The sequence below is a fragment of the Enhydra lutris genome, unplaced genomic scaffold (genome assembly GCF_002288905.1).
Source record: "Enhydra lutris kenyoni isolate GAN:26980312 unplaced genomic scaffold, ASM228890v2 scaffoldscaffold81, whole genome shotgun sequence".
NCBI classification, from domain to species: domain Eukaryota; kingdom Metazoa; phylum Chordata; class Mammalia; order Carnivora; family Mustelidae; genus Enhydra; species Enhydra lutris.
The window spans coordinates 346,683-373,561 of record NW_019154165.1 but is presented as its reverse complement, the minus strand read 5'-3'; the positions used below and the strand labels follow the sequence as shown (position 1 = coordinate 373,561).

Genomic DNA, 26,879 nt, shown 5'->3' with positions numbered 1-26,879 from the left:
AGCAGGAAATGCAGACATCTTTCACATTAATAGTAAAAGGACAAGGAGTCTGGTTCCAATTTGAACAGACATTTTGTTACCTTGGCATGTGCTTAGAGTAGAAGCAGGAAAGCAGCAATTAACTAAAGGCGTCTACAATGCAGTTTTAATTAATTCCTCTGATTTTATTAAATGGTGCAATTTGAAGAGGTTTTGGGCATAAAGCAGCTGGAAAAATTCCCAGTGCCTGGGCCTACCCCCTACTATGTTCTTACTGGGGCTAGGCAAAGATGCTAGCTCCACATCACAGCTAGCAAGCCTCCTTTCAGAAGGTCTGCTTCCTGGAGGTACACACCAGTGAGAAGTAATTGTGGGACAGTATCCCAGAAAGGGGAGTCACTGGCTGCAAAGGTTAGGAGAGAGCACAATGCAGCCAAATGCTTTTGCGTCCATTAAGCCAGCACAGCTGCCGTGTGTGCTGCCAATTCTATTCACAAATGGGCAAAATCCAGGTTGGAAAATTACTTCATGTGGCGTGCATGTAACTGGACTGGAGCAAAACAAAAAACAAAAAACAAAAAACAAAAAAACTAGAATGGGCAGCAGGGTTTCATGTAGTCACTTAAGAACTGAAGGTAAAAGCAAGTGAGAGGAGGTTGCTGCTCCCTGTCATGGTCCTTTCCTGCTGCTGCAGCAGTCAGCACCCCCTTTTTCCATGTGCAGAGGGGAGGATCTTTATTTCTGTTGCTTCCATTTCACCAATAGGCAAGTCCATTAGTTGTAGGACTTAGCTCCTCAAATTTGTTGTGAACGTATTAAGGACATAGTCTTGGTTTATAAAAACCAAGAAAAACTGCATATAGATGGAACATGATTTCCACAAACTGACTTCTTTCCTCTTTTTAGATGCAAGTTATCTGTGTCTATTTTTATCATTTTTTCCCTTCTCCTCATTTTAGAGAAGGGGCTATTTTGTATCCTGTCTATGAGTACATCCCTAATATGGGTTCCAGATTTTAGCTCCTCTGGAACCTTAAACTCCTCATTATTTCCTTTCCTCTCTGTCACCTTAAATTCTTTCACTTCATTACATACTACTTGTCAGTTAACAGACCAGCACAGGTCATTTTCCTTGAATAAACAGTTCTCTTGAACCTGTTGCCCCTTGGAATACTGTCTAGGAAAATAAAAGCAAAATCTTCTTTGCTTCCCCCCCTTAAAGTGTCATCTACCCATTTGCTGCTACTTTCTTTCAAGCAGCATTAGAACTAAAAATTGGGTCTGTGAATTGCTTTGCATGGAAGCCTTCCCTCACTCCATCAGGCACTATTATCACATCTTCACTGGGTTCCCACAACTCTGTGTTCATGCTGCTCTTATTGTACATAGTAACTGAAGCTATAATTGATCAGTAACATTGTATTGTTATTTACCTCTTTGTATTTACATCACTTCTGCTAAATCATGAGTCCCTAAAAGGACATGAAGTGACTTTTATCTTCATGTCCCCAGAAAACAATGTTTCATGATCGGTGCCCAATAAATGCTGATGGGAGAAAAGGGGGCTAACAACTACTGAACCATGTCCACGTGCCAGTTTTTCTGAGATAGGTATCATTATACTTATTTTACCACATAAGGAAACAAGTTTACAGAGGTCAAGGAACTTTTCTAAAGTCATGTAACTATTCGAACTGGAGCTGCAATTCAAATTCCAGTCTGTCTGATTTTAAAATCTATCCCTTTTCTTTCATGCTGCCTCCAATGTCTTACACTGAGTCAAAGTTCTGGCCCCATCAATTTTCTGACCTCTCACAGAGACACCCCAGTGCCCTGATCCCTACTTTCTCCTGGTTTGTCCACCTCCTTTTGGCCTCACATCCACATGTGAGGCCAACACATGATTATACACTGGAACCCTCTTTCAACATCACTTTCAACCTCTTTTGCCTCATATGTCTGGCATAATCACCATTCCAGATCAACCTCTGCACTTTTGCCTTTGCCTTTTCTGTCCTGTCACCACTGAAGGAAACTATCACTGGATAGACAGGTATCACCAATCAGTTTTGAACTTGAGACGCATTTTCTAAGCTTCTTCATTATCCTTTTACTCATCTCTGTCAGCTCCTTCTATTCTCAATTACTGTTCCAATATTCACCATTTTCCCCAATTCCACTATTGACCTCTCATTTCCTCACTCTTGGACATTTAAGGCAGTTTCATGTTTTTCTATAAAAAAAGCTGAGATGAGCATCCTTATACATATTTCTACTTCACTTCAGAGTTTTTCTTAAACAGCAAGCTCCCTGAAAGAGTTAGCCCTGCATTTGCTGTTATTTTCTTTACCTTCTATTTACCACTCGAACTACTATTATATTACCTCTGCCCTTTCCACTGTATTGAAATTCCTTTCATCAAGGTCACCAAAGCTTCTGTTTTGCCGAATATAATGCATATGTGTAAGTCCTTAGCTTATTGGACTTCTCAGCTGCATCTGACACAGCTCAGAATTCTCTCCATCTTTTAAACTTTCAACTTTAGTTTGCATGATTCTACTCTAGTTTTCTTCCTGTAAGTATTAGCTAATACTTACTATGTGTTTATTAGACACTATTCTAAGGGCTTTCATGCATTACACGTACATTTAATCTTTAAACAACTAAGGCTTAGAGAAGTGAAGTAACTTGCCCAAAGTCACATAGCTGGCAAGTGGCAGAGCCTGGAGGATATAAAATCTGGGTCCAGAGTCCATGATTTTAATTTGTGTTATACTGCTGATCCTTAATGTACTTTTAGTCTCCTTTGTGAGCACATTTTTGCTGGCCCCTTAAACTCTGAAATTCTCCAAGATTCCTCCATTGGCCCTGTGGTCTTCTTACACATTCTCCATGGTAATCTCATTTACTTTCTGGTTTTAATCACATGCTTGTAATAGGCAGATCTATAGCCAGTCATGACATATCCCCTGGACTTCAAACTCATATCCAACTGCATCTTGGTTAGGATCCACTTGGGTGTTCCACTGACTCCTAATACTCAATGTTAAAAAAAAAAAGGTTCACTTTTAATGCTCCTCCTCCTGTATTCATCATATAGTAACATCATCTAGTCATCCGAACATGGTGACATTCTAGATTTCTCCTTCTCCTTTACCCTCAGAATACAATTAATCACCAAGTTATGCTAATTCTGCTTCCTAAAAATTTCTTAAATCTTTCCCTTGTCTCTATCCCTATTTCAAACTCTCTTCATCACTTGCCTGATGTATTGCAACAGTCTCCAGCCTGGCCTCTCTTAAACTTATCATGAGTCATCTCAAAACATAGATCTGACCATTCACTGCCCTTCCATGACTCAGTACTGCCAACAGGTATATTCTCAGTTCTTTAGCATGATACTTAACAACTTTCTGTGGTTAAAAAGCACTGCCCCTGGAGTTAAACTGCTCAGTCTGAATCTCAGCTCTGACAGTGTGCAACTTTGGGCAAGGTACCCGATCTCCTTCTGTCTTAGTTTCCACATTTGATTACATGAGATATCCATGTTAGGCACTTAGAACACTGCCTGGCATATAATAGGTGCTCAATAATTGTTAGTTGTTGTCAATGGTATGTATCTGGTCTCATCTCCTCCCATTTCCTACCTTAAAGTTTATGTTCTAGTAATCTTGCATTGTTTATAATTTCCTAAAGGTATCACGCTGTTTCATGACTGTGTGCCTTTCCTTTGTTGTTTCCTTAATCCCCTATACTTTCACACATTTTTATACCTGGCTAATATTCAATTCAGTCTTTAGCTTTGAAATCATCTTCAAGATACCTTCTATGACTCCCACACCCCTGTCCCAATCAGACTAATTGTCTTTCTTCTATGACTTCATAGACTCTATGCAGGTCTTTATATAGTTTGGATACTAACCTTTATTAGATGTGCCATTTGCAAATATCTTCTCCCACTCCATAGGTTGTCTTTTAATTTTGTTGGTTGTTTCCTTTGCTGTGCAGAAGCTTTTTATTTTTATGTAGTCCCAATAGCCTGTTCTTGCTTTTATTTTATTTTATTTCCCTTGCCTCAGGAGACATATCTAGAAAGATGTTGTTACGGCCAACGTCAGAGAAATTACTGCCTGTGTTCTCTTCTAGGATTTTTATGGTTTTAGGTCTCACATTTAGGTCCTTAATTCAATTTGAGTTTACTTTTGTGAAAGAAAGTGGTCCTATTTCATCTTTTTGCATGTAGCTGTCCAGTTTTCCCAATACCATTTGTTGAAGAGACTATCTTTTTCCCACTGCATATTCTTGTCTCCTTTGTTGGAGATTAACTGACCATATAATTAGGGATTTATTTCTGAGCTTTTTATTCTATTCCATTGATATATATTTCTATTTTTGTGTTAGTATCACACTTACTGATTACTATAGCTTTGTAATATAACTTGAAATCTGGAATTTTGATAGCTCCCATTTTGTTTTCCTTATTCAAGACTGCTTTGGTTATTCAGGGTCTTTTGTGGTTCCATACAAATTTGAGGATTATTTTTGCTCTGTGAAAAATGCTGTTGGATTTTGATAGGGATTGCATTAAATGTGTAGATTGCTTTGGGTAGTGGAGATGTTTTAACAGTATTTTTTGTCCAATCCATGAGCATGGGATGTCTTTCCATTTCTTTATGTCATCTTCAGTTTCTGTCATCAGTGTTTTATAGTTTTCAGCATACAGGTCTTTCACCTCTTTGGTTAAGTTTATTCCTGGATATTTTATTATTTTTGGTGCAATTGTAAATGTGATTGTTTTCTTAATTTCTCTTTCTGCTGCTTCATTATTAGAGTATAGAGACAAAATAGGTTTTTGTACACTGATTTTGTATCCTGTGACCTTACTGAATTCATTTATTAGCTCTAGTAGTCTTTTGGTGGGGTCTTTAGTGTTTTTTAAAATTGGTCATTCTTTCCATCTCCACTGCTACTGCTATCATCTCTGAACTGTCATCAGCCTCCTAACTGGTCTCTATAATTCCATTCTCGACACCTCCCCACTCCACACAACACTTGGAATAGTTTTAAAACATACTGAATCACAGTACTCCTCCTGGTTAGAAGCCTTCAGTAGCTTTCCACTCTATTAAGAATGAGATCCTGGGGCTGCCTGGGTGGCTCAGTGGGTTAAGCCTCTGCCTTCAGCTCAGGTCATGATCTCAGGGTCCTGGGATTGAGTCCCACATCAGGCTCTCTGCTAGGCAGGGAGCCTGCTTCCTCCTCTCTCTCTCCTCATGATCTCTCTCTGTCAAATAAATAAAATCTTTAAAAAAAAAAAAGAATGAGATCCAACCTCTTGTCATGGCCTACAGGGCCCTGGACAGTCTGGTCTCTGCCTATTCTACCTTATATCCCCTGCTCCTTACTGACTAGCATTAGTTACAGTGACTTTCTTTCAGTACCCAGAACACACTAAACGCTTTCTTAACTCGTGGTCTTTGCATATGGTTGCCTACTGTGCCTCAGACACTTGCCCTCTGGTTATCTTATGTTTTAACCTGGCTGGCTTTTTCTCATCCTTCAAGTTTAGCCTTAACTGTCACATCTTCAGAGAGGCCTTTTTTAGTGACCCTATATACATCCATTTTTCTCTACCTCTGTACTCTTTGTGCTTCCATCATGGCACTTACCACAATTTATAATTATTTTCACTTATTTTTCACTCACTGGATTGCACATTCCATGATTCCAGAAGCACAGCTACACTGCACACCATATAGCCTCAGCACCTGGCATAATGCCTGACACATTGTTAGCATTCAATAAATATTCCCTGAGCAGACTTAATGACTCGACAAGTCAATCATTCAATTAATAAAACAGAGTGGTGATATCAACTTTCTTGCTGGTCTCTTAGGTAAGAAAAACTGTAACTTCAGCTAGCAACTTAATTGTTGAGATGAATCACCTTGCTTAATTCAGTTGAGAAGTACTATAGGAGAGCTTAATTAAGCAAGAAAAAGATATACTTTTAAAAAGTCTGGTTCTTAGACCCTTTATCCTTGTAAGTAATTCAGGAGTGATAAATGTAATTACTATAAACCAGTGGTTTTCAACAGGGGGAGATTTTGCCTCCCCCTAGGGGACATTTGGCAATGTCTGGGTACATTCTTGGTTATAAAAACTGTGCGGGGAGTGTGCTACTGGCATCTAGCGAGTAGAGGGCAGGAATGCTGCTCAGCATCCTATGAATGTAGAGGACAGTCTCCCCATAACAAAGAATTATACCACAAGAAAAGTCAATAATGCCAATACTTTAAAAAAAAAGGAGAAATAGGACTACCATTTAACTTTGTGAAACATAACAGAATGGCCAAATATAGGTGTTCTAGAGGATTTGTAAAACTTAATAATTGAAGCCATTAATAAGCTCTAATTTCCTAAGATTTATTTCTGTTCTTTAGAGCACATTTCTGTTAGTTTGTTTGGTGGTTGTTTTAAACGATGGATCCATTCATTGATGGACTTTAGGAAATTGCTCAGCGTTCTAAACTTGTATCCCATATCATGTAATTTTGAGCATTTATCTGGGAGGAGAGACCATCAGGGGTCCATGACCACCCAAAATCCCTGGTATAGAGAGACCTTTGTGTTGTGTAGATTAGACTTTAAAAAGTAATGTTTTGTGGAATATGTGTTCAGCAAAACGCTTAAAAATGCTTAAAAATACAGCAGTCCTTTAGAGGCAGGCAAGTGTGGAAGCTAAGCTTGGTTTCCACCTAGTGGTGAGGGCAATACAGGTTTCATTGGGCTGTTAGGAGACCCTATGGAGTAATTTATATAAGTCCTACTGAGGTGTTAGGCACACAGCAGGTGCTCAAAAAATGTTATTTTACTTCCCTCTCAGAGTTACTGTGAGGATTGAATAAAATAATGCTTTGAGAACTAAATAAATAATGCATATAGCACATTGTCAGTGAGTAGATGTTTAATAAATGGTTATTTTCCTCCTATGTATCCTTTATGCCAAAATATTGGGTCTTATTATTCAAAGTAGAGAAAAAGGATAAGCCCAGAAATATGAAAAACCTGAGTTTTAATCCTGGCTCTGTTATTTTTACTAGCTGGTTCTGGTCAAGTTATTTTCTAAGTCTTACTTTTCTCACTGGTAAGTGAGGGATAATGCCTACCTCCCAGAATTGCTAAGAGGCATAAATGAGTTAATATAGATAAAGGATCTAACATATAGATATACTTACATGGGATATAATTGGTACTTAATAAATATTAAGTTCTTTTCTCAAACAGTTCTTAAATTCTACCTCTATAAAACCTTTCTGCAATAGGAGGATTAGTTGCTGAATGTCTGGCACAATGACGTTATCTAAATATAAAACTCAAATATAAAATTTCTAGCATTCATCTATTTATACTCATATTTGTTCATATAAAATGATAATAGTTCATTTAGATATGTTTTCAGCATTTTTGTTCCAGAGGTCCCCGTGTCAGCAAGGGCTCTCAGGCTAAATCTGCACAGCATCCAATACAACAGCACAATGTTCATTTTAAAAAAATTTATTAGGTACTTACTGGGGACCAAATTCTTAGTATTGAGGGACTAAAAAGAAACAGGTCCTTGGCTTTGAGTTTTACCAATGTTTCTGACATTAACAATAATAATGTCTAAAATTTAATTTATATTAGTATTATTTATTTATTACATATCCATGGACATATTTATATATATTACTTAAATATGCCAGCCACTGTTCTAAGCATTTTGTGAAGACCAATACATTTAATCCTCATAATAATCCCTTATTTTATAGGTGAGGAAAATGAGGGACTGATTGGTAAAATAATTTTCTCAACTTGTCTAGTATATATTGTTACTATGATCACTCCCTTGCACTGGTCTATGAAAGCAGGTCTGTCTGATAAACATATTCATTTAATCTTTATATTTTAATTTCAACAATTTATTTACATTTTGAAAGAAGTTATACATACATGGTAAAAACTTGAAAAGGCACCAAAAGTTATACTATAAAAAGTAAGTCCTGACTTCTGAATTCTGGTAATGATAGAATAGTTTCTATCAGACTAACCATCATGATAAATGGAAGGTAGTAGAGAATATCCCCAAACAGGCAGAAGCTAGAGGGAATTCAACCCTCAAAAGAAAGGAGCTACACTGGTAAGAGTCACAGTTATATATATTTTATGTGATGTGTGGTAGAGCTCAGGCAGATAGCTGCAGGCTTATTAGCCTGAGGATTTAGAACACAGAGTTCAGAGTTGCCAGAGTCTCATAAAATAAGATCTAAAATCACCAGATTCACATAAAAACCCACTCATCATACCATATTATGAACCAGGAAAATCTCAACTTGAATGAGAACACAATCAACAGATGTTAAGACCAAGATGACATACATGTTAGAATTATCTGACAAGGATTTTAAGGCAAACATTACAAAAATGTTTCAAGAAGCAATTACAAGCATGCTAGAAACACAATAAAAAAATAGAAAGTATCAACCAATAAATAGAAAACATAAGGAATGGAAATTTTGGAACTGAAAAATACAATAATCAAAATAAAAAACTTCCCAGATGGGCTTAATAGAAAAATGGAAATGATAAAGAAAAGCATCATTGAATTTGGAAATAGAGCAACAGAAATCACAGAAATCAACAGAAATCTAAACAACATAGAGAAAACAGTAAAAATAAACAGAGACTTAGGGGCCTGTCGGACAAGAACAAAATATCAAATATTTATGTCATCAGAATACCAAAAGAAGATAAAGATGACATTTTAAAAAATTTAAAAAAATGGCTAAAATCCCAAATTTGGTGTAAGTCTAATCCTACACATTCAAGAGGCTGAATGAAACCTAAAAAGAATACCCCCCACCAAATCCACTCTTCCAAGTCACATCATACTTAAGTATCTGAAACATAAGGAGAAAATCAAAAATAAAAACCTGAAAGCAGGTAGAGAGAAATGATGCATCACTTTACATTCTCACCTATATGGAAACAATGATTCAAGTGAAAATGGATTTTCTAATCAAAAGCCATGGAGGCCAGAAGGAAAAGGCACATTTCTTAAGTGCTGAAAGAAAGAACTTCCATCCCCAAATTCTATAGCCAGTGAACATATCCTTCAGTAGAGAAAGAGAAATCAAGCCATTCTTAGGTGAAGGAAAACAAAGATAATTTGTCTTCATCAGATCCACCCTAAAAAAATGACCAAAGGAAATGATAAAAGAAATCTTAGAGCATTAAGAAGGAAGAAAGCACAACAGAAATAGTAAAAAATATGGCTAAATATAGCACATTTTCTTTCTCCTCTTGAGTTTTAAAATTATGTTTGATGGTTGAAACAAAAACTATAACAATTTCTAATGTGATTTTCAATGTATATAGCATAAAACTTTAAAATATTATATTAGAGAGGAAGGTAAAGACACATAATGCAGGTAAGATTTCTACAGTTCACTCAAAGTGGCAAAATATTGATACCAATAAACTGTTTTATGTATATGTGTTTATGTATATATTATATATAAGTTAATACACCTAAAGCAACTACTAAAAATTCTATACAAAGTGATATACTCAAAAACACTATATGTAAATAAAAATGGAATTTAAAAAAAAGTCCAAGTAATCCAGAAGAAGACAGGAGGGAAAAACAGGGAACAAACAAAAAACAAATGATAAAATGGCGGATGTAAGTCTTAACATATCAATAATTACATTAAAGGCAAATGATCTAAATATAATGAAACAATTAAAAAATAGAAATTGGTAGAATGGATAAAAAAATGACTGAATTATATTTTGTTTACAAGAAAGTCACTTCAAATATGATATATGAGAAACTGAAATAAAACTGATGAAAAAAGATATAATATGTAAATGGTAATAAAAAAGCATGAGTGGCAGTTTCATAAAAAAGTAATTTATGCTGGTTAACTAAACATAATAATAAAAGAAGTAAACTTATTCTTATCATATGATTCAGCAATTACTTTCCTGGTGTTGATTGCAGACACATGAAAACTTACATCCACAAAAATTATAGAAATTTTAATAGCCATAAATCAGAAACAACCCAAAATGTTCTTAAATGGATAAATGATTAAACAAACTATGGGACCTGTATACCATGGAATACTATTTGGCAATAAAAAGGAATAAAGTACTGAGGCATGGAACAACTTGGACAGCCACCAAGGGAATTATGCTGAATGCAAAAGCCAATCTCACAAGGTTACACACTGCATGGTTTGATTTATATCACATACTCTAAATGAAAAAGCTATAGACATGAAGCAGAGATTAGTGGATTCCATGGATTAGAGACTGAGTTGAGGGAAGAGAAGGCAGTTATGGTTATAAAAGAGTAGCACATGGGAGGTCTTTGTGGTGATGGAACAGTTCTGCATCCTGACTGTGGTAGTGGTTACATCAATATATACACGTGATTAAATTGCATAGAATTAAATGCGTGTGTGCGCGCACACACACACACAAGTGCATGTAAAATTGATGAAATCTTAGTAAGTAAAGTCTGTGGACTGTACCAATCTTGATCTCCTGATTTTGATATTTTACTATAGTTATATAAGATATTATTATTGGGGGAAACTAAATGAAGGGTACATGAGACTTCTTTGTACTATTTTTGTAATTATCTGTGGATCTATAACTATTTCAAAATGAAGAAGTTTAAAAAATAATTGGATGGAATGTGATAAAAGATTAATTGGATGGGGTCAATTCAGACTAAATACTAAAGAAGAAAAGAGTAGTAAACTTGAAGCTCTATCAGTAGAAATTAAGCAAACTGGAGCATAGAGAAAAAAAATTGGAAAAAAATGACAAGCACTTCAATGACTTATAAGACAGTATCAATCAGTCTAACACATGTGCAACAGGAGTTTCAGAAAGACAGGAGAGAGGAAAAGAAGGCAAAAAAATAGTCAAGAAATCCCAGCCAAGAATTTTCCAAATTATGTCCAAAACTGCAACACACAGATCCAGGAGCTCAGGAAATCCCAAGTAGGATAAATACAAAAGTATACTGGGCCACACCATGGTCAATGTTCTGAAAACCAAAGATAAATTTATAAGGGCAGCCAGAGAACAAAGACATATATAAAAAGAACAAGCCTGACTTTGCATTAAAAAAAAAATGGAGCTAGAAAAAGAAAACTGTCCATCTAGAATTTCATATCCAGCAAAAATATTCCTCAAAAATGAAGGTAGAAAAAAATGGAAGCAGGTAAGTAAAAGGGTTCTGCATCTGGCTATGAGGGGAAAGAGGATGTGAAATTATTTTCTCTTTAGAAAAAACTGGAAAATTTACCAAATATAGGAAACTTTTTTTTAGACATTGGACAATATGCAACACGAGACAGTAATCAGAGAGAAAAGAAATACAAATGAGGTGATCCTTATTATCAACCCAGCTTTCTGCCAGGAGGTAATCCTTGGACTATGTATGATGAAGGGGGTGGGGGAGATCTAAACAGAGTGTAACTGTCTGAGTAGAGGAAATAGAGATTAGAATTCATAAGGACCAGGGTGGTTAGAAATTGTGGGGATGGAGCTAAGCCATAAAAAGTGTACTAGAGGGCCACCTGGGTGGCTCAGTGGGTTAAAGCCTCTGCCTTCAGCTCAGGGTCCTGGGATCCAGCCCCGCATCGGGCTCTCTGCTCGGCAGGGAGCCTGCTTCCCCCTCTCTCTCTGCCTCTGCCTGCCTCTCTGCCTACTTGTGATTTCTGTCTGTCAAATAAATAAATAAAATCTTAAAAAAAAGTGTATTAGAAATATGCAGAGAGGTTCCCCTTGAGTCTTTTGATAAATACTGATCTGAACATGGATAGGTTAAAACTTTACAAAGACAGTCTAGAAAAATTTTCCCAGGAAACAATTCCTAAGAAGTTGTACGAGGAACATTTCCTAGAGTTCACATGACCTCAAAGAATACAGGGGGGCATCTGTAAAGACTTCAGAGGGGGAATTTCTTTCAAAATGGGCTAAATTAGCCCTAAAGACCACTCAAGACATACTCTGACCTTAAAAACAAACCTCAAAAGGATCAAACTGATCCACACTAATTTGTCTATCAGAAAAAAGTACAATCCTCTATAAATAAATAAAAAAAAATCCAGCACTCAGCAGTGTAAAATTCAGTCTTGGATATACAGTTTAAAAATTACTAAACATACAAGGAAGCAGGAAAATGTGATCTATAACCTGGAGAAAAATCAGTCAACAAAAACAGACTCAGAAATGACAGTGATAATGGAATTAGTAGACAAGGACCTTAAAACTACTATTATAATTACGCTCCATATGTTCAAGGATGTAAAAAAAATATGAACACAGTGAAGAGAGAAATGGAAGATTTTTTTCATGCTCATATATTTTTTAAAGATTTTATTATTTTTTTAAGTTTTTTTATAATAGAAATTCTAAAAATGAAAAATACAGTATTTGAAAGGAAAATTTCACTGGATGGGATTAATAGCAATTATATACTGCGGAAGAAAGGATCAATGAACTGGAAGGCAAAGCAATAGAAACTCTTTAGTATGAATCACAGAAATAAAAGAAAAAAGGGGGGGTCTCAACAACCTACAGAACAATAGAACTGGTCTAACATGGGTTTAACTGGAGTTCTAGTAGTAGTGGAGAGAAAGGACAGAGAAGAAATAATGGCTGAAATATTTCCAAATTTGGTAAAAATTATAAACTGTCAGATCCCAGAAACTCTGGGTTCCAAATAGGATAAACACACACACACACACACACACACACACACACACACACACACACACACTCCACACCACACCAGGGCAAAGTGTAATCAAGTTGCTAAAAACCAGTCACAGAGAGAAAAGTTAAGAGCAGCCAGAGGAACGGATAAGAGTGCTTAGGACTTCTCATAAGGAAATATGCAAGCATAAAGACAATGGAATGATATCTTTAAAGTTCTGAAAGAAATAATTATCAACCTAGAAACTATACCCAGTGAAAATATCTTTTAAAAATTAAGAAAAAATAGGCTTTTCAAACTGGGAGGCTGAGAAAATCTGTTGCTAACAGACCCACATTAAAATAAAAAATTAACTAAAGTTCTTAGGCAAAATGTAACTTTTATCCAGATGGAAACCTAGATCCACACAAAGGACTGAAAAATGCTGGAAAGGAGAAATATACAGGCAAATGTAAAAAATATTTCCTTACACATCTTTTAATTTATTTAACTGATAATTTAGGGCCTTGTTGGGAGCAGCACATCCAGTGGTGGTGGCTTATGTGCTGACTGCAAATGAGTGTCACTGAAGGCCACAGAGGAGTGAGACAGGCTGTCAGCCGGGTGGCAGAGTAAGTGGAGCAACACAGTTCAGCCAAAAGGTGGCATTGCCCAGGTAGGCGGTTAGGTGAAGAGCTGCTCATAGCTGGGACATCCTAGCCTGAGCATTACTTCCTTTGCTTCACATGCATAGCTGTCTAGCCTCCCTGCGCCCCCTGCTGGGGCCCATACAACAGGTTTCCCTACTATGAGACCTGTTGCCTGGTCAGGTTCTAGATCTGCTCTTCCAACCCTTTAAGCTTTTCAGTTCTCTCCTCTGAAATGCTGGTACCATGATGAGTACTTATAATCCCCAACCACAAGAGGGACATGAAAAAAGTACCCTTAGTTATGCCTGCTATAATCTCTATAACTTTATTATTGTTTAGATAATAAATGAGCTTCTACCTAGATAGAAATATAACAAGAATATGGATTGTTGGCCTAATAAAGTGAGATTAGAAGGCTTGCTTTCTCAACCAGAGCTGTAACATCTATGTTTAAAGAAGCTGAAAAAGATGAAACTGAAGTATCAGGGAGGGCTCTGACTCATGGTAGGAAGACATTTACTTCAAAGACATGGTGAAGTTGTAAGCAAGAAATGAAAATATGTAATTGATTTATATGTGTATGTAATATATATGTAACTGAATTACCTTACAGTGTCTTAGGCACAGATCATTTTATATAGCTTCAGAATAATTTGCTATTTAAGTTGTGGCATCATTTTCAGACCATTCATAGGTAAAGGGAAACAAGCCAAGTATTTTAAGTATAGACAGGATGAGTTTATTAAAACCCAAAAGTTGTTTGTTAGAACTTTTCAAACTAGAAAAAGTCACTGAAGCGTCTTATGCATAAGTTATTGCACTGCATGGACTGGGGCAATGGACATAATAGTCTAGAGATCAATAAAGCCCTGAACAGTTGACATTGCTAAATGCCTACTGAATGAAAAGTTACTAAAATAACTTGTAGTAATGCCTCTTTTCAATGGCACAGTAACTTGTTTACTTAAACATGAAGACTTAATTATTTGCATAATTGTACTTTTACCTTACAGACAAGTCTACAAATGTGTCTGGACTAGCTGTTTTGCTTGTAGTCATGTGGTATCAGCACTAACTAAATCTTTGAAGAAGGCTTTTTGTTTGTGAAGGGTTGACAACAAACACAAGTGGTACTGAAATATTGAAAGTGCTGAATAACTTCTTTGACTCCCATGGTTTCTCCTGGAGCAACTTTGTTTATATTTGCATGAAGGTACAAAAACAAGGTAGATAAAACTTCAGGCACCATGATATAAATTAAGGCAGTACCATCAAAGTATACCAGTAGTTATTGTATTCTTTATACCACCAGTAATCACATTAAAAATTCAATTTCACTTAAGAATGTCTTTGGTGAAGCACTAAAAATTATTAAATCTTGATCCTGGGTTTAATATTCTATGTGACAAAATAAGAGTTACGAAAAAGTGCTTCTGTTATAAACTACATTATGGTGATTGTATTGAAAAAAAAAACACATCTGTAATTAGGCTGTGGCTTAACTAGCCACTTTTCATGAATACCATTTTTCCTTGAAAGAACAACTGACGGAAAAACTGTGATTCAATACCGGGGTATTTGGCAAATACTTCTCAAAAATGAAGTGAGCCCTTAGGGTAAACTACTGACATAATTTGTTGCCAATAATGATATTTACATTTTTGATTGAAAATTAAAATACTGGAAAACTTCATGCTTGAGAGTTTCCCCAAACTTAAGCTCATTGTTCCAATGAGATTAGTGCTGATATCAATGTGATTTTTGATAGTGCAAAATATGTTTCAGCATTTATAATATTCACATAACTTGGTGAACCAATATTTTCCAAGTAATCAGTATGTACAAGATGGGTCAAATATCTATGCAAAGTACAAGATGACCAATGAAATTTTAATGCAACAGTATATAAACATTTCACTGATAATAGCTTCAGATTCCATATGGCATTAACCTGTAAGAAACTACCATTTGTAGAGTTTTTGTGCAGTATCAAAGAAGAATATCCACAACTATCTATAAAGGCTATTAAAATACTCTTCCCTTTTCCAACTACATATCTGCATGAAGCTGGATTTTCTTCATATACTTTAGCAAAAACATCATAACACATTGTAGAGGTCGGCATGAGAAGTAAGCTGTCATTTACTATGCCAGACATTATAGAGATATGCAAAAAATGTATAGCAATGACATTCTTCTCATGACTTTTTTTTTGAAAATAGAGTTATTTTTTAAAAATCACAACATGTTATCTGTGCTAATGTGTACTGGGTTTATGATTCTAAGTAAATTAATAAATGTTTTAACCGACTGAGCCATCCAGGCATCCCTTAATAAATGTTATAAAATTTTAGAAATATACTGTTTAAAGCAAGACAATAAAAATGTATCATGGGGTTTATAATATATGCAAAAATAAAATATATGACTACATTTGCACAAGGGAAGGAAAGGGGAAAAAATGGAAGAACACTGTAATAAGGGTGCTATATTGTACATGAGGTAGTGTAATACTATCTGAAGGTAGAATATGATAAGTTAGAAATGCATACTGTAAACCCCAGAGCAACCACAAAAAATCAAACAGTTACAGGTAATAAGCAAATAAAGGAGGCAAATGGAACCTTAAAAATACTCATTTAATTAAAAAAAGACAGGAAAATAGAAAGAAAGAAGGAATAGATGGGACAAATAGGGAACAAATAGGAAAATGGACTTAAACATATAAATAATTTATGTAAACATAAGTGGTATAGGCACTCCAACCAAAAGGCAGAGATTGTCAGGCCAGACTACATAAAAAATCATGACCCACTATATGTGGTCTATAAGAAATTCAATTTAAATATGAAAATACAAATAGGTTTAAAAATAAAGGAAAAGATAAAGATATCTACACAAATAATAATAATAATCACACCACCCAATAATAATCAAATTGTCACAGATGTGACAATACTGAAATCAGACAAAGTAGACTTCAGAACAAGGAATATTACCAGAGATAAAGAGTAATATTTCATAATAATGGAGGGGTCAATTCATCAAGGAGTTATAATGACCCTAAATGTGTATACATCTAATAACAAAGCTTCAAAAATACATGAAGCTCAAATCAACATAAGCAAAAGGAAAAATAGCCAAATCCAAAATCATGGTTGGACATTTCAACTTTCTTGGTAATTGACAGAATAAGCAGACAAAATCCATAGGGATATAGAAGATATAAACAACACTCTCAACTAACCTAACTGATAATGATAAAATATGCTATCCAATAACAGGAAAATACACATTCTTTGCAAATTGCACATGAAACATTCATCACGATAGATCATATGCTGGGCTGTAAAACAAATTTCAATAAATATAAAATGACTGAAATCATGTGAAATATGTTCTCTGAGCACAACAGAATTAAAATGAATGTAAATAGAAAGACATCTGGAAAGTCCTAAAATATCTGGAAATTAATTTTTAAGAACCCATGCTTCCAAATAACTCATCAGTTAAAGAAGAAAATTAGAAAATACTCTGAAGCAACTGAAAATGGAAACATCACAGTTCGTGGGATGCAGCTAAAGTTAGTGCTTAGATGAAAATTTATAGCGTAAAATGTTTGTATTAGAAAAGAAGAAAGGGTTAAAATCAAACTATGTCTCTATCATAAGATACAAGAAAAAGAACTAAAACCCAATACAAAGTAAGTAGAAGGAACAAAATAACAAAGATATGAGCAGAAATAATAAAATAGAAAAGAGAAAAATAAAGTCAATGAAACTAAAAGCTGGTTCTTTGGGAAAAAAAAAAACAGTCCAATAAAACTGATAAGCCACAGGCTAAAATGATCAGGAAAAACAGAAAGAAATTAGCAATACTAGAAATGAAAGAGGGGATATCACTACAGCTTCTACAGACATTAAAACAATAGTAAAAGATTATTATAAGTGAATGGGCAAATTCCTCAAAGACAAATGATCAACATGGAAGCCAGAAGAAATAGAAAATCTGAATAGTTACATAACTTAAAGAAATAGAATTCATAATTAAAAACCTCCCCACAAAGAAAACTCCAGGCTCAAATGTTTTCACTGGTGAATTCTGTCAAACACTTAAGTAAGACACAGCATCAGTTTTACATAAACTCTTTCAGAAAAAAAGAGGAGGTGGGTTCACTTTCCAAGTCATTTTATAAGATCAGCATGGCCTTGATATCAAAACCAGACAAAGACATTACAAGAAAACAACAGGTCAACGTCCCTCATCAACATTGACACAAAAAATCCTTGAGAAAATTTCAGCAAACTGAATCTAGCAATATATAAAAAGGATAATATACCACGACCAACTAGGGTTCATTCTAGCAATGCAAGGTTTAACATTTAAAAAGGCAATAATTAATGCAATTTACTGTATTAACAGAACAAGAGGACAGCATATGATCATTTCAATAGATGGGAAAAAAGCATTTGACAAAATTTAACACTCATTTGTAAGAAAACTTCTCAGTAAATTAGGACTAGAAGAGATCTTCTTCAACCTAATAAAGAACATTTATGAAAAAAAACCTACAGCTAACATCACACTTCATAGTAAAAGATTAAATGCTTCCCCCTATGATCAGGAATAAGACAAGGATGTTTGCTCTAACCACTTCTATTTAACATCAACTTGGAGGTCCCAATCAGTGTAATAAGGTAAGAAAAAGAAATAAAAGTCATAAAGATTGTAAAGGAATATGTAAAACTTTCTTTATTCACAGATGACATGTTTGTATACATGAAACATACTAACAAATCTACAAAAAGCTGCTAGAGCTAATGAGTTTAGCAATGATACATTATTCAAGATCCATATAAAATCAACTAGGTTTCTATATTCTAGCAACAAACAATTAAAATTGAAATTTAAAAATAGCATTTATAATAACATCAAAACCATGAATTACTTAGGGATAAATATAACAAAATTTGTGCAAGATGTGTTCACTGAAAAGTATAAATGAAAATTTGAAATTAAAGACTTAAGGAAATGGAGAGATATAGCAAATTCATGGATTGAAAGCTTAAATATCGTTAAGATGTTATTCCTCCCCAAACTGATCTATAGATTCAGTGCAATCTACAGATGCACTGCAAGACTGTTTTACATCAGTAACACACTTGCATATAAATCTACTTGAGTCTTTTCAGTGGCTACATATATTCCCTCATATGAGTCAGGCACAGTTTATCCAACCAGTCCATCAGAGGTGGTCTGGTTAAGTAAGTATTTTCCATTCACTAAATTTTGTTAATAAACCATCTGATTCAGATATATACACGTACCTGATATATCTGTACATACATATACATATATGTATATATGAATACATTATATAACATAACTGCCATACTCTATCCTGGATCACAGGATCCAAACAGTATTACTGGATTAGGGAACATTCTTGTACATGATAGTCCATAAGCTTTATTATACAGAGTAGGTGATTTGCTAAATTAGAAAATCTTTTTATGGGACCTCATGCCATCTTTGGACTTTGTCCATGGTAGAGATACCTGAGCCAGGCATATGGGCAGGTTTCCTTCCTCTTAGCTTTCCAAGCTGGGCCCAACTCTTCTTCCAGTTGGGGTTGCTTCCTTATTCCATGCCTGGCTCCCCAGTTCCTGAGCTGGGACTAACTTCCTGATCACTGGCTTTATGACATCACCCGTTTTATATCTCATGAGTGCTATCACCGAAATCTCACCACTAATGACTTGTAATATTTGTGCTGGGCTTGTCTTCTCAACTCCCTTCCCTCAATTGGCAATCTAGTGTTTTCCCATGGACACATCTGTTTTCCTACAGCTGGGATACCTGGTTACTTCTCGCAAAGGATGGGTAGTTGCTACTGGTAGCCTTTCCAGCAAACTGCTTCCCATCCTTCCATCTTAAAAAGAGAAGTTTTCCAGTGTGAACACTGACATGCTTATTACTCAAACACTAATTTATTCAGTTGTTCATTCAGTGAATGAATACCAACAAGGTGTGTAGCTAACACTGTGCTAAGCACTGAGGGGGAATACAGACAACCAAAACACAGATGACCAAATGAATGCTACAAACTGTTATAGGAGTGTACTTGAACCTCTTAACAGGTTTGCCTTTCTCAAGTCTCTCCCTTTCACAATCTATCTTCCAGGTGTTACTGAGTAAGCTGTCTAAAAACCAAAGCTCATCTGTTTTCACAGAAAAAAGTATAAACTCTTTAGCGCAGCAGTCAAGTCTCTTCATAATCTGGCTCCAATTTTCATTCAAGCCTTAATTCTCCCCCACTTTCTCTCATAAATTCTATGTTCTCACTTGTCCCATGAGGCACCAGGTCCTTTCCAAACCTTATTCTCTTTGCCTAGAATGTGTTTCGCTCTTCTTCACCTGGCAAACTCTCAATGAACCTCCAAAATTCAGTTCAAAGTCTTGGTGAAACATTTCTTCTATTCACAACTGTTCTGGATTTGGGTACATTGCTCCGTCACCTTTATTAGATGGTGAAACTTTTGAGGGCACTGGGTTGACTTGCTAGTCTTTGAATCTCTGAATTCAAGTCTGAATAGGGCCTGGCAAATAGTAGGTACCCAATGAATATTTGTTAAATGAATGAAGGAATAAACGAATGTGAAGGAAGAGCTCAAAGGGCCTTGGTATACTTAGGTAAGGGATTTTTAAAGGCACAGGGCTTGAAGCTGCACCTAGGAAGACAAGAGATAGATGGGGAAAGAGCATCTGGAGGAGGAAGATTATTACCCTAGGACACAGAAGAACACAAGTCCAAGACTGAAAGTGAAGACAGTGAGGGGGTCAGCCAGACTACAGCTGACTGCTGCACTATCTTGACCTTTTCACTGACTAGATTTCTCAATTATATTTTCAGCTCCTGGAGGGCAGGGTATTTTGTACACTCCTTAGTATCCCTTTCATATATGATGCCCATCTCCACAGTCACTGTTCCTGCTGTCTCGTGGTTCTTACTCTGCTCTGTAATACAATTATTTGTGTATCTACTTGTCTCCCTAAAACTTACACTAGCCTCCCTCCCAGGCTGCTTGAGGTAAGGGAATAGATGCGGTCTTAGTGTCTTTGCATCTTCTAAGACACCTAGCATGGTGCCTGGCACACAATGGGTGCTCAGTAAATATTTTCTGATCCACCATCTGTTGATCTGATTACAGAGAACCACAAGGATATTTGTGTGCAACTGTGTATTATGGTACAAAACTTATATATGCCTTCACACTGTGCAGTCTATTTTTGGCAATTTTCATTAAAATGTTATCTTATTGTACATGGAAGACTGTCATTTCAATTTTCTCCTTTGTTCCTTCTTGGATGACTCACATCTCTTATACCAGAAGGATATGACAGAAGGGACTCAAAAAGGGTTTGGACACATTTATGAATGACAAAGTCATAAATGTCTGGGTATAAGGAGCTGTTGGGAGCATGCAAAGGGGAAGGAGAAAGCTTGCATTTCAAAAGTGCCTATTATGCACCAAGAACTGTGCTAGGCAATTGGCATACATTGTATATTATTTAATCTGGCAGAATATGTTGGCATAAAGACAGGACATGCCTATCTATAAGGCCAAACCCATATCTATTCAGGCACATAGCTTCTCCAGGTACCAAAGGCAGTATTTATCTTATTAAAATTTTATCAACCTTTTAAGACAGATGAATCTAAGGATTTGCATTGTTTCCTAAGAACAGAACACTCATTTTCAATTCAAGCTCCTATCATTTAAAACTCCTTTTTGGAAAAAAACAAAAACCAAAAAAACAAACAAACAAAAAAAACAAAAAAAAAACAAAAAAAAAAAAACCCAAACTCTTTGACATAACTTGATCAGTTTTTAAAGTCTCAAAGCTTTAAATTACAATGCAATTGGAGAGAGTCCCACAGCAGTAACAGCAATTACTTTTGTTCACAAATGTAAATTGTTTGCTTATCTTTATATTTCATAAAGCTTCCAAATACTGAACAAAGGTAAGTCAAGAAAAGAGACTTCTATTAACCCTGACACTAGCAAATTGTCTCAGATTATAGCATGCCTTCTATTTGTATTCTAGACACATAGAGTGGTTTTTTAGAGATACATATTTTGCCTCATTTGTGGTTAGAAGAAAATTGGAAGGGAATTAGTTTCAGTTGTTTCTAATTTTTTAAAAATAATAGTAACTTTAAAAAGAATAATGCTCCCGAGTGTACAGGTCCTGCATCTGATGGGAATCAAAACATACCCAAAGTACCATTTCTACTCCTGGGAATGGCTTGAGAAAGTGCGGCTGCAGGTACTGGTTCGTACATTGGTTTTATTGTAAGTCACACTATCCAAGGCCTAGGACTACACATCTTGATCTGTGATAACATGCTTCCTGCCAGGTGTGGGGGTGGGTGGGAAGAGAAGGGGTACACCTTCAGATAAGGGATAAGCAGCACACTCAGTGGGCTCAGACAGCTTTCTGTTAACCTGCTTTGAGAGAGCTAAAATAGACATCTTTGCTTCAGAAAGTGTAAAGCCCATCTCACATGACTAGAGAAAATGGCAAAAGTTCAAATGAAGTTTCACATTTTAGATGGTCTTCCCCCAACCTCTGTGTGCCACTAATTGCTGGAAAAACGCCAGACATGTCTTTGTGGTGATTATGTGTTTCTTACATTTTACATTAGTCAAAGGAAACTGAAAGACCAGGACTAACCCCAAAGAACACAGGTGTGACATACCACCTATGGAACTTTTTAAAGATAGACAAGAATCCAGCTTATACATTTAAAAAATTGCTCCTTCTGTTTTGAAACTAGGGGATGAAAATATGCACATATTCCAAAGAGTTCTTTGTGTGAACAGGTGACCCCTTCCCACAGTCTCTGTAATTAATTGAGAAATTAAAGTTAGTTGGCCTTTGAGATCTCTTGTAAAAAAAGGCAGAAGGTCTTGGATATTTTGGAACAAGAGTCCACTATTCTGCCAAGACAGTGTGTTATTGTTATTGGAGTGTCTCTCAACAAAACGGTATTGAGTGGTGAGGACGTGATTTTGATTAGGTGGAATGACTCAGCTCTTCCCCTTAAAGAAGAGAGGACTTGTCAGAGCCTTACTTACCTCATGATCTGGGATCTCAGAGGATAGTGTTTTCCCTAGGATGACCCCGGTCAAGTATGTCCAGCATCGAGCCGTGTTGGCAAGGTTATAGCCTCCTGTCTCCATCAAGAATTGTGAAGTTAGGAAAGAACAGTCACAAAACAGCAGGAGAGGGAAGGAGGGTAAGGAAGGAGAGAAAAATGTTTTAATAAAAGGGCTAAAAAGACAACTCCAACTTGCAGAACTTTACCTAAACATCCCTTTATGATGTTTTTGAACCACCTAGTAGGTGGACTTTAGTGGGTTAGTCAGACCATGCACAGTGTGGAACTAGGAAGTCTAAGGCCTGCAAAGATTAAAGAGGCTCTCATCTATGAACTAGTATGTATCCGAGGATTCCAAGCTCCTCAGTTTCATCAAGTCATCAGCAAGATTGAGATCCCTGGAACTTGGATCCCTGGAACCCAGCAACCCACCCAATGTCAAGGTTTCTGTGATGAATTTAGCAACAATCCTATAAAATGGCTGCTGGATGTAATTCGTATGTTAAAGCCATTGGCAGATATAGTCCTAGAAATATCCAGGAAAGAGAAACAGAAAATGCTGACAGAAATAGACTTCCTTCTTCCAATATCAGCATTCCTTTTCTCCACAAAACACATGCCTAGTGGCAGAGATCAAAGAGAATGAGATGAGGAAGGGACTGTTGATTGATGCTCTGACCCATCTCGTCAGGTTCTGTCACAGTCACCCAGCAGCCATATTATACTGGCTAATAATCAGCATATTTTTGCACTGAATAGATGTGTTCTGCCATGCAAGCATTAGAACATTGGCCTTTAGCTAAATTCTAAGAGTGTAAGGATGAAATGGAATGATTTCCTAACTTCAGTGCAGCCTGAGGGAAATAAAAGCTGGTCTATTTTAAGTAAGGTAACCATATAATTTATTGTCCAAATGGTACATTTTAACAGTTAAAGGGGACACTATTCATAATTACACAGGGATAGCATGTATAAATTGGGACATATGGTCACCTTTCTCTTAAGCCTTTCTTGAAAGAAAGGCTTTCTCCTTGAAAGGTCAGGGATACTGGGGATTTTGGAATTCTTTTAGGCCTCAGGGGGGTCCAATGAAGCTTGGGGAAATGGCCATATCCACTAGTTGTCTATGTCTTATTGGAGATTGAGAATTTAAGTGAAATAGTACACTTTATTACTTTAAACACTCCTGACGTGAAAAATCTGAATTTAGAAGATCAACTTATTGGGTATGATTATTTGATTTCAAAAAGATTCACTATAGATCTGAAGTAGTAAGCTCTCTCTGGTACATATACAATACGATTTGATTTGCAAAAATACCATTTACATACAGGAATTTTCAGGAATACACATATTGCACAAGAAGGGTTATATATACAAAAGCCAAAACTTTGGGCTGACAAAGCAAAAAGACTTTGAAAATGCTAAGCAAAGGCTGTAGCCACAAACAAAAGTTGGATTTGCACAGATGTATGTTGTGGAAAGGGCTCTTTTCCTCCCCCTAGCTGTACCTGTATCATCACCAGCACCCTTAGTACTGTCAAGGAAAGTAATACGTCATACAATACTTATAATTTCATCTTTTCCCTGAGTTGAAGTTAATAGATGTCTTGCCAGCTTTTCATAAGAGGTTGCCTCTTGTAAGCACCTGTAATTTTGATCCTTCTAGGATTTGAGGCTGCCAAAGGACCAGGCTTGTGTATTTGTGCTGAATGCCCACTCATTTTCATAAGGCCTTCCCACAGCCTCCTCTAATTTGTTTTTTACAACAGGTTGACAAAACAACAAACTATTAGCTATTCCATAATACATGCACTTTAAGCTCAATCTGCTTGACATGTTATTTTAACACACCAATCCATTCACCCAATGAAATAAAGATTGTGCCAGATAGATAGAAGACTCTTAGCAAGGCATCTTCAAAGGTAGTTGAGGTTGTAAAAAGTACCTTTCACAAATGTGTAAATGCTTCTATTGAATAGACCCAGCTTTCTGTTGATTAAGTAATACAAAATGTCAGTACACACTGAAGGCAAGGATGCCCAAGAGACTCTAGGTCTCTCAGTTCTGCTTTATTGTAACAAATCCATGCTTCTTTTGTTGGGGGCTGGGGCGGGGTCGGGGGGGAGAAGTCATTCTTGAATTCAGCTTAGATATTTAATTAGTTCGTATGTTCACTAAAGAATTTTAGTGGTATGTTTCCAAAGGATGATTACTAGAACTGAGAGTCAAAAACTATATTGAGAGAAGATGGATTAAAGTCCACTGAGGTTAATATCCACTATTCTTAATAAGATCTGATGGCACCTTTAATAAAAGGACCTTTGCTTCAGGAAGTGAAACTTAGACTTCAGAGTGCCAAGGAGTCAATACACATGCCAAGCTGAGGAGAAGTGTGTCACAGTACTTCCTTATGCTGAATCGTGAAGGGGGCAGAGTTCTCTGACTCAGGCTTCTGGATCACAGGCAGGTTGGTATTATCCAATCTAAGAAAGCCAAGTTTTCCTCAGTGTCAATGGACAAAATGTGGAAGAAGGTCAGCAAATTCTCCTGGTGACCTCCCTTTGTACTCACCTCCTCCCAAAATGAGTGTTGCCAACTGCCACTGAAGAATGTACTTAAGACATTTGCCAATTCCCACTGGAGTCATGTTAAAGGAACACATGGGATCCCCAGCAATCGTATCAGCTCCCAGCTGTAAGACCACTGCTTTGGGATTAAAGGCTATGTAGACCTCCTTTAGTACACTGTAGAAAAGAGAAAGGATAGAAAATGTCAGAAAAAGATAGATCAGTTTGGTGGTGGTTGGGGCGAGGGCAGCTGGAAGTATAGCTGAGTCAGCAAACAGTGAAGGGGAAAAAAGATCCAACTCGTCAACTCATCAAACTTTCCATCTAAAAAAGGTGAATCAGACTGTATCTAAATTATGCCTTAAAAAACCCGATTTACAAAAAACATCCCCCCCCCACTTTCACATTACCAAGAACCAAGTTTACCCTTAATGTTTCAGAACACAAACTTCCCTTAAATATTCATATTCACTTAACTTCAACAGCCATAGGACAGAGTATACATATTTACTCCATTTTACAATCTGGGAAAATAAGACACATACACTGAACAGTTCTGATAATTTAAGATTGTAAACATACTTGGAGTTTATTATCTAGTTATCAATGGAAACTACTGAAGAGAATTAACATGCCTTTGAAAGCACAGATGTTATCAGCTTACTTTCTATTATGCTAAAGGACTTCTGGGTTATGAAATATAGCCCTCCCTAAATCATATGTAACCAGAGTCTTCTTGAGCAGGAAATGATAACCACTGATCCAAAATTATAAATCTGAAAGCACCCTAAAGAATAAGTTATAGTGAGCAATAATGAGGATAATTTGGGGGTAGAATCACACAGTGCTATTAAATCAACCTAACGGCTGTTCCTTTTCCTCACAGAAGCATCATAGATGAAAAAAAATGTTGTCAGTGTGACAGATGACCTTAGTCAGGCTTCTAGTATTATCATTAACTGAACACTGACACTGTCCAGAATACATTCTTAGGAGTTATAAGGTTCCTGCTCTCAAGGGGCTTACAATCTAGTTTCCCGACAAAACATATACCAGTCCTCATGGGCCTGAGCAACTCTTACAGAGACACATAAACAAGTGTAAATTAACATACTTCAGAGTTGAGAAAATGCAGAGTCAGAAAGTGATAAAAAATGTTGGGGTTAATGACCCTTCATAATCAACATGTCAAATTATACCAGTGCAGCAAAAACAGAAAAATTCCAGATCCTTCTGAAACTGCAAGAAGAATTCAAGGGATATAAAATGTCATTCTCCCAAATTCATATGTAACCAGGGTATTGAAACTATTGAAAAGCTCAGCTGCAGAGGCATTCTTTGACTCAAAAGACTGTTCTGTTTTGATTTCTCATCTATGCAGACAACTATTGTGTGATTGTGGAGATTATAAGAATATTATAAAACTTACGGCATATGATCCTTAATACAGAAATACTCAAGCCTATTCTTTCATGTGCCTATCTCCTGGTACAGAGGGAAACTAAGCCACCTGAATATTCAGCTAACATTATTTTGAGCATCTACATGTACAGGGCACCCTATTAGCTGCTATTAGGAGACACAGAGGAAGGCATGATCTCTCTTCTGAAAAGGTTTATATAACTGAAGAGGAAGAAGGTGGAGGCAAGGAAGACTAATGTTTCTTCTTTCATTCTTTCTCTCATTTTGCACATATTTACTGACTGCCCTCTGTGTGTCCAGCATGTAACTGTACCAGGAACATGCTGCAGGAA

The 26,879-nt window shown here is 36.3% G+C and overlaps 1 protein-coding gene across 1 annotated transcript in view; it reads right to left on the bottom strand.

The window, feature by feature from the left end:
* LOC111161035 (histone deacetylase 8) overlaps nt 1–26,879 on the bottom strand; it is a 220,210-nt gene that overhangs the window by 104,783 nt on the left and 88,548 nt on the right. Inside the window, exons 8-9 of the mRNA XM_022524486.1 lie at nt 25,130–25,302; nt 22,533–22,627 (exon numbers count right to left, since the gene is read on the bottom strand). Coding sequence (XP_022380194.1) covers nt 22,533–22,627; nt 25,130–25,302 — 268 coding nt within the window. The remainder of the gene's footprint in view (nt 1–22,532; nt 22,628–25,129; nt 25,303–26,879) is intronic.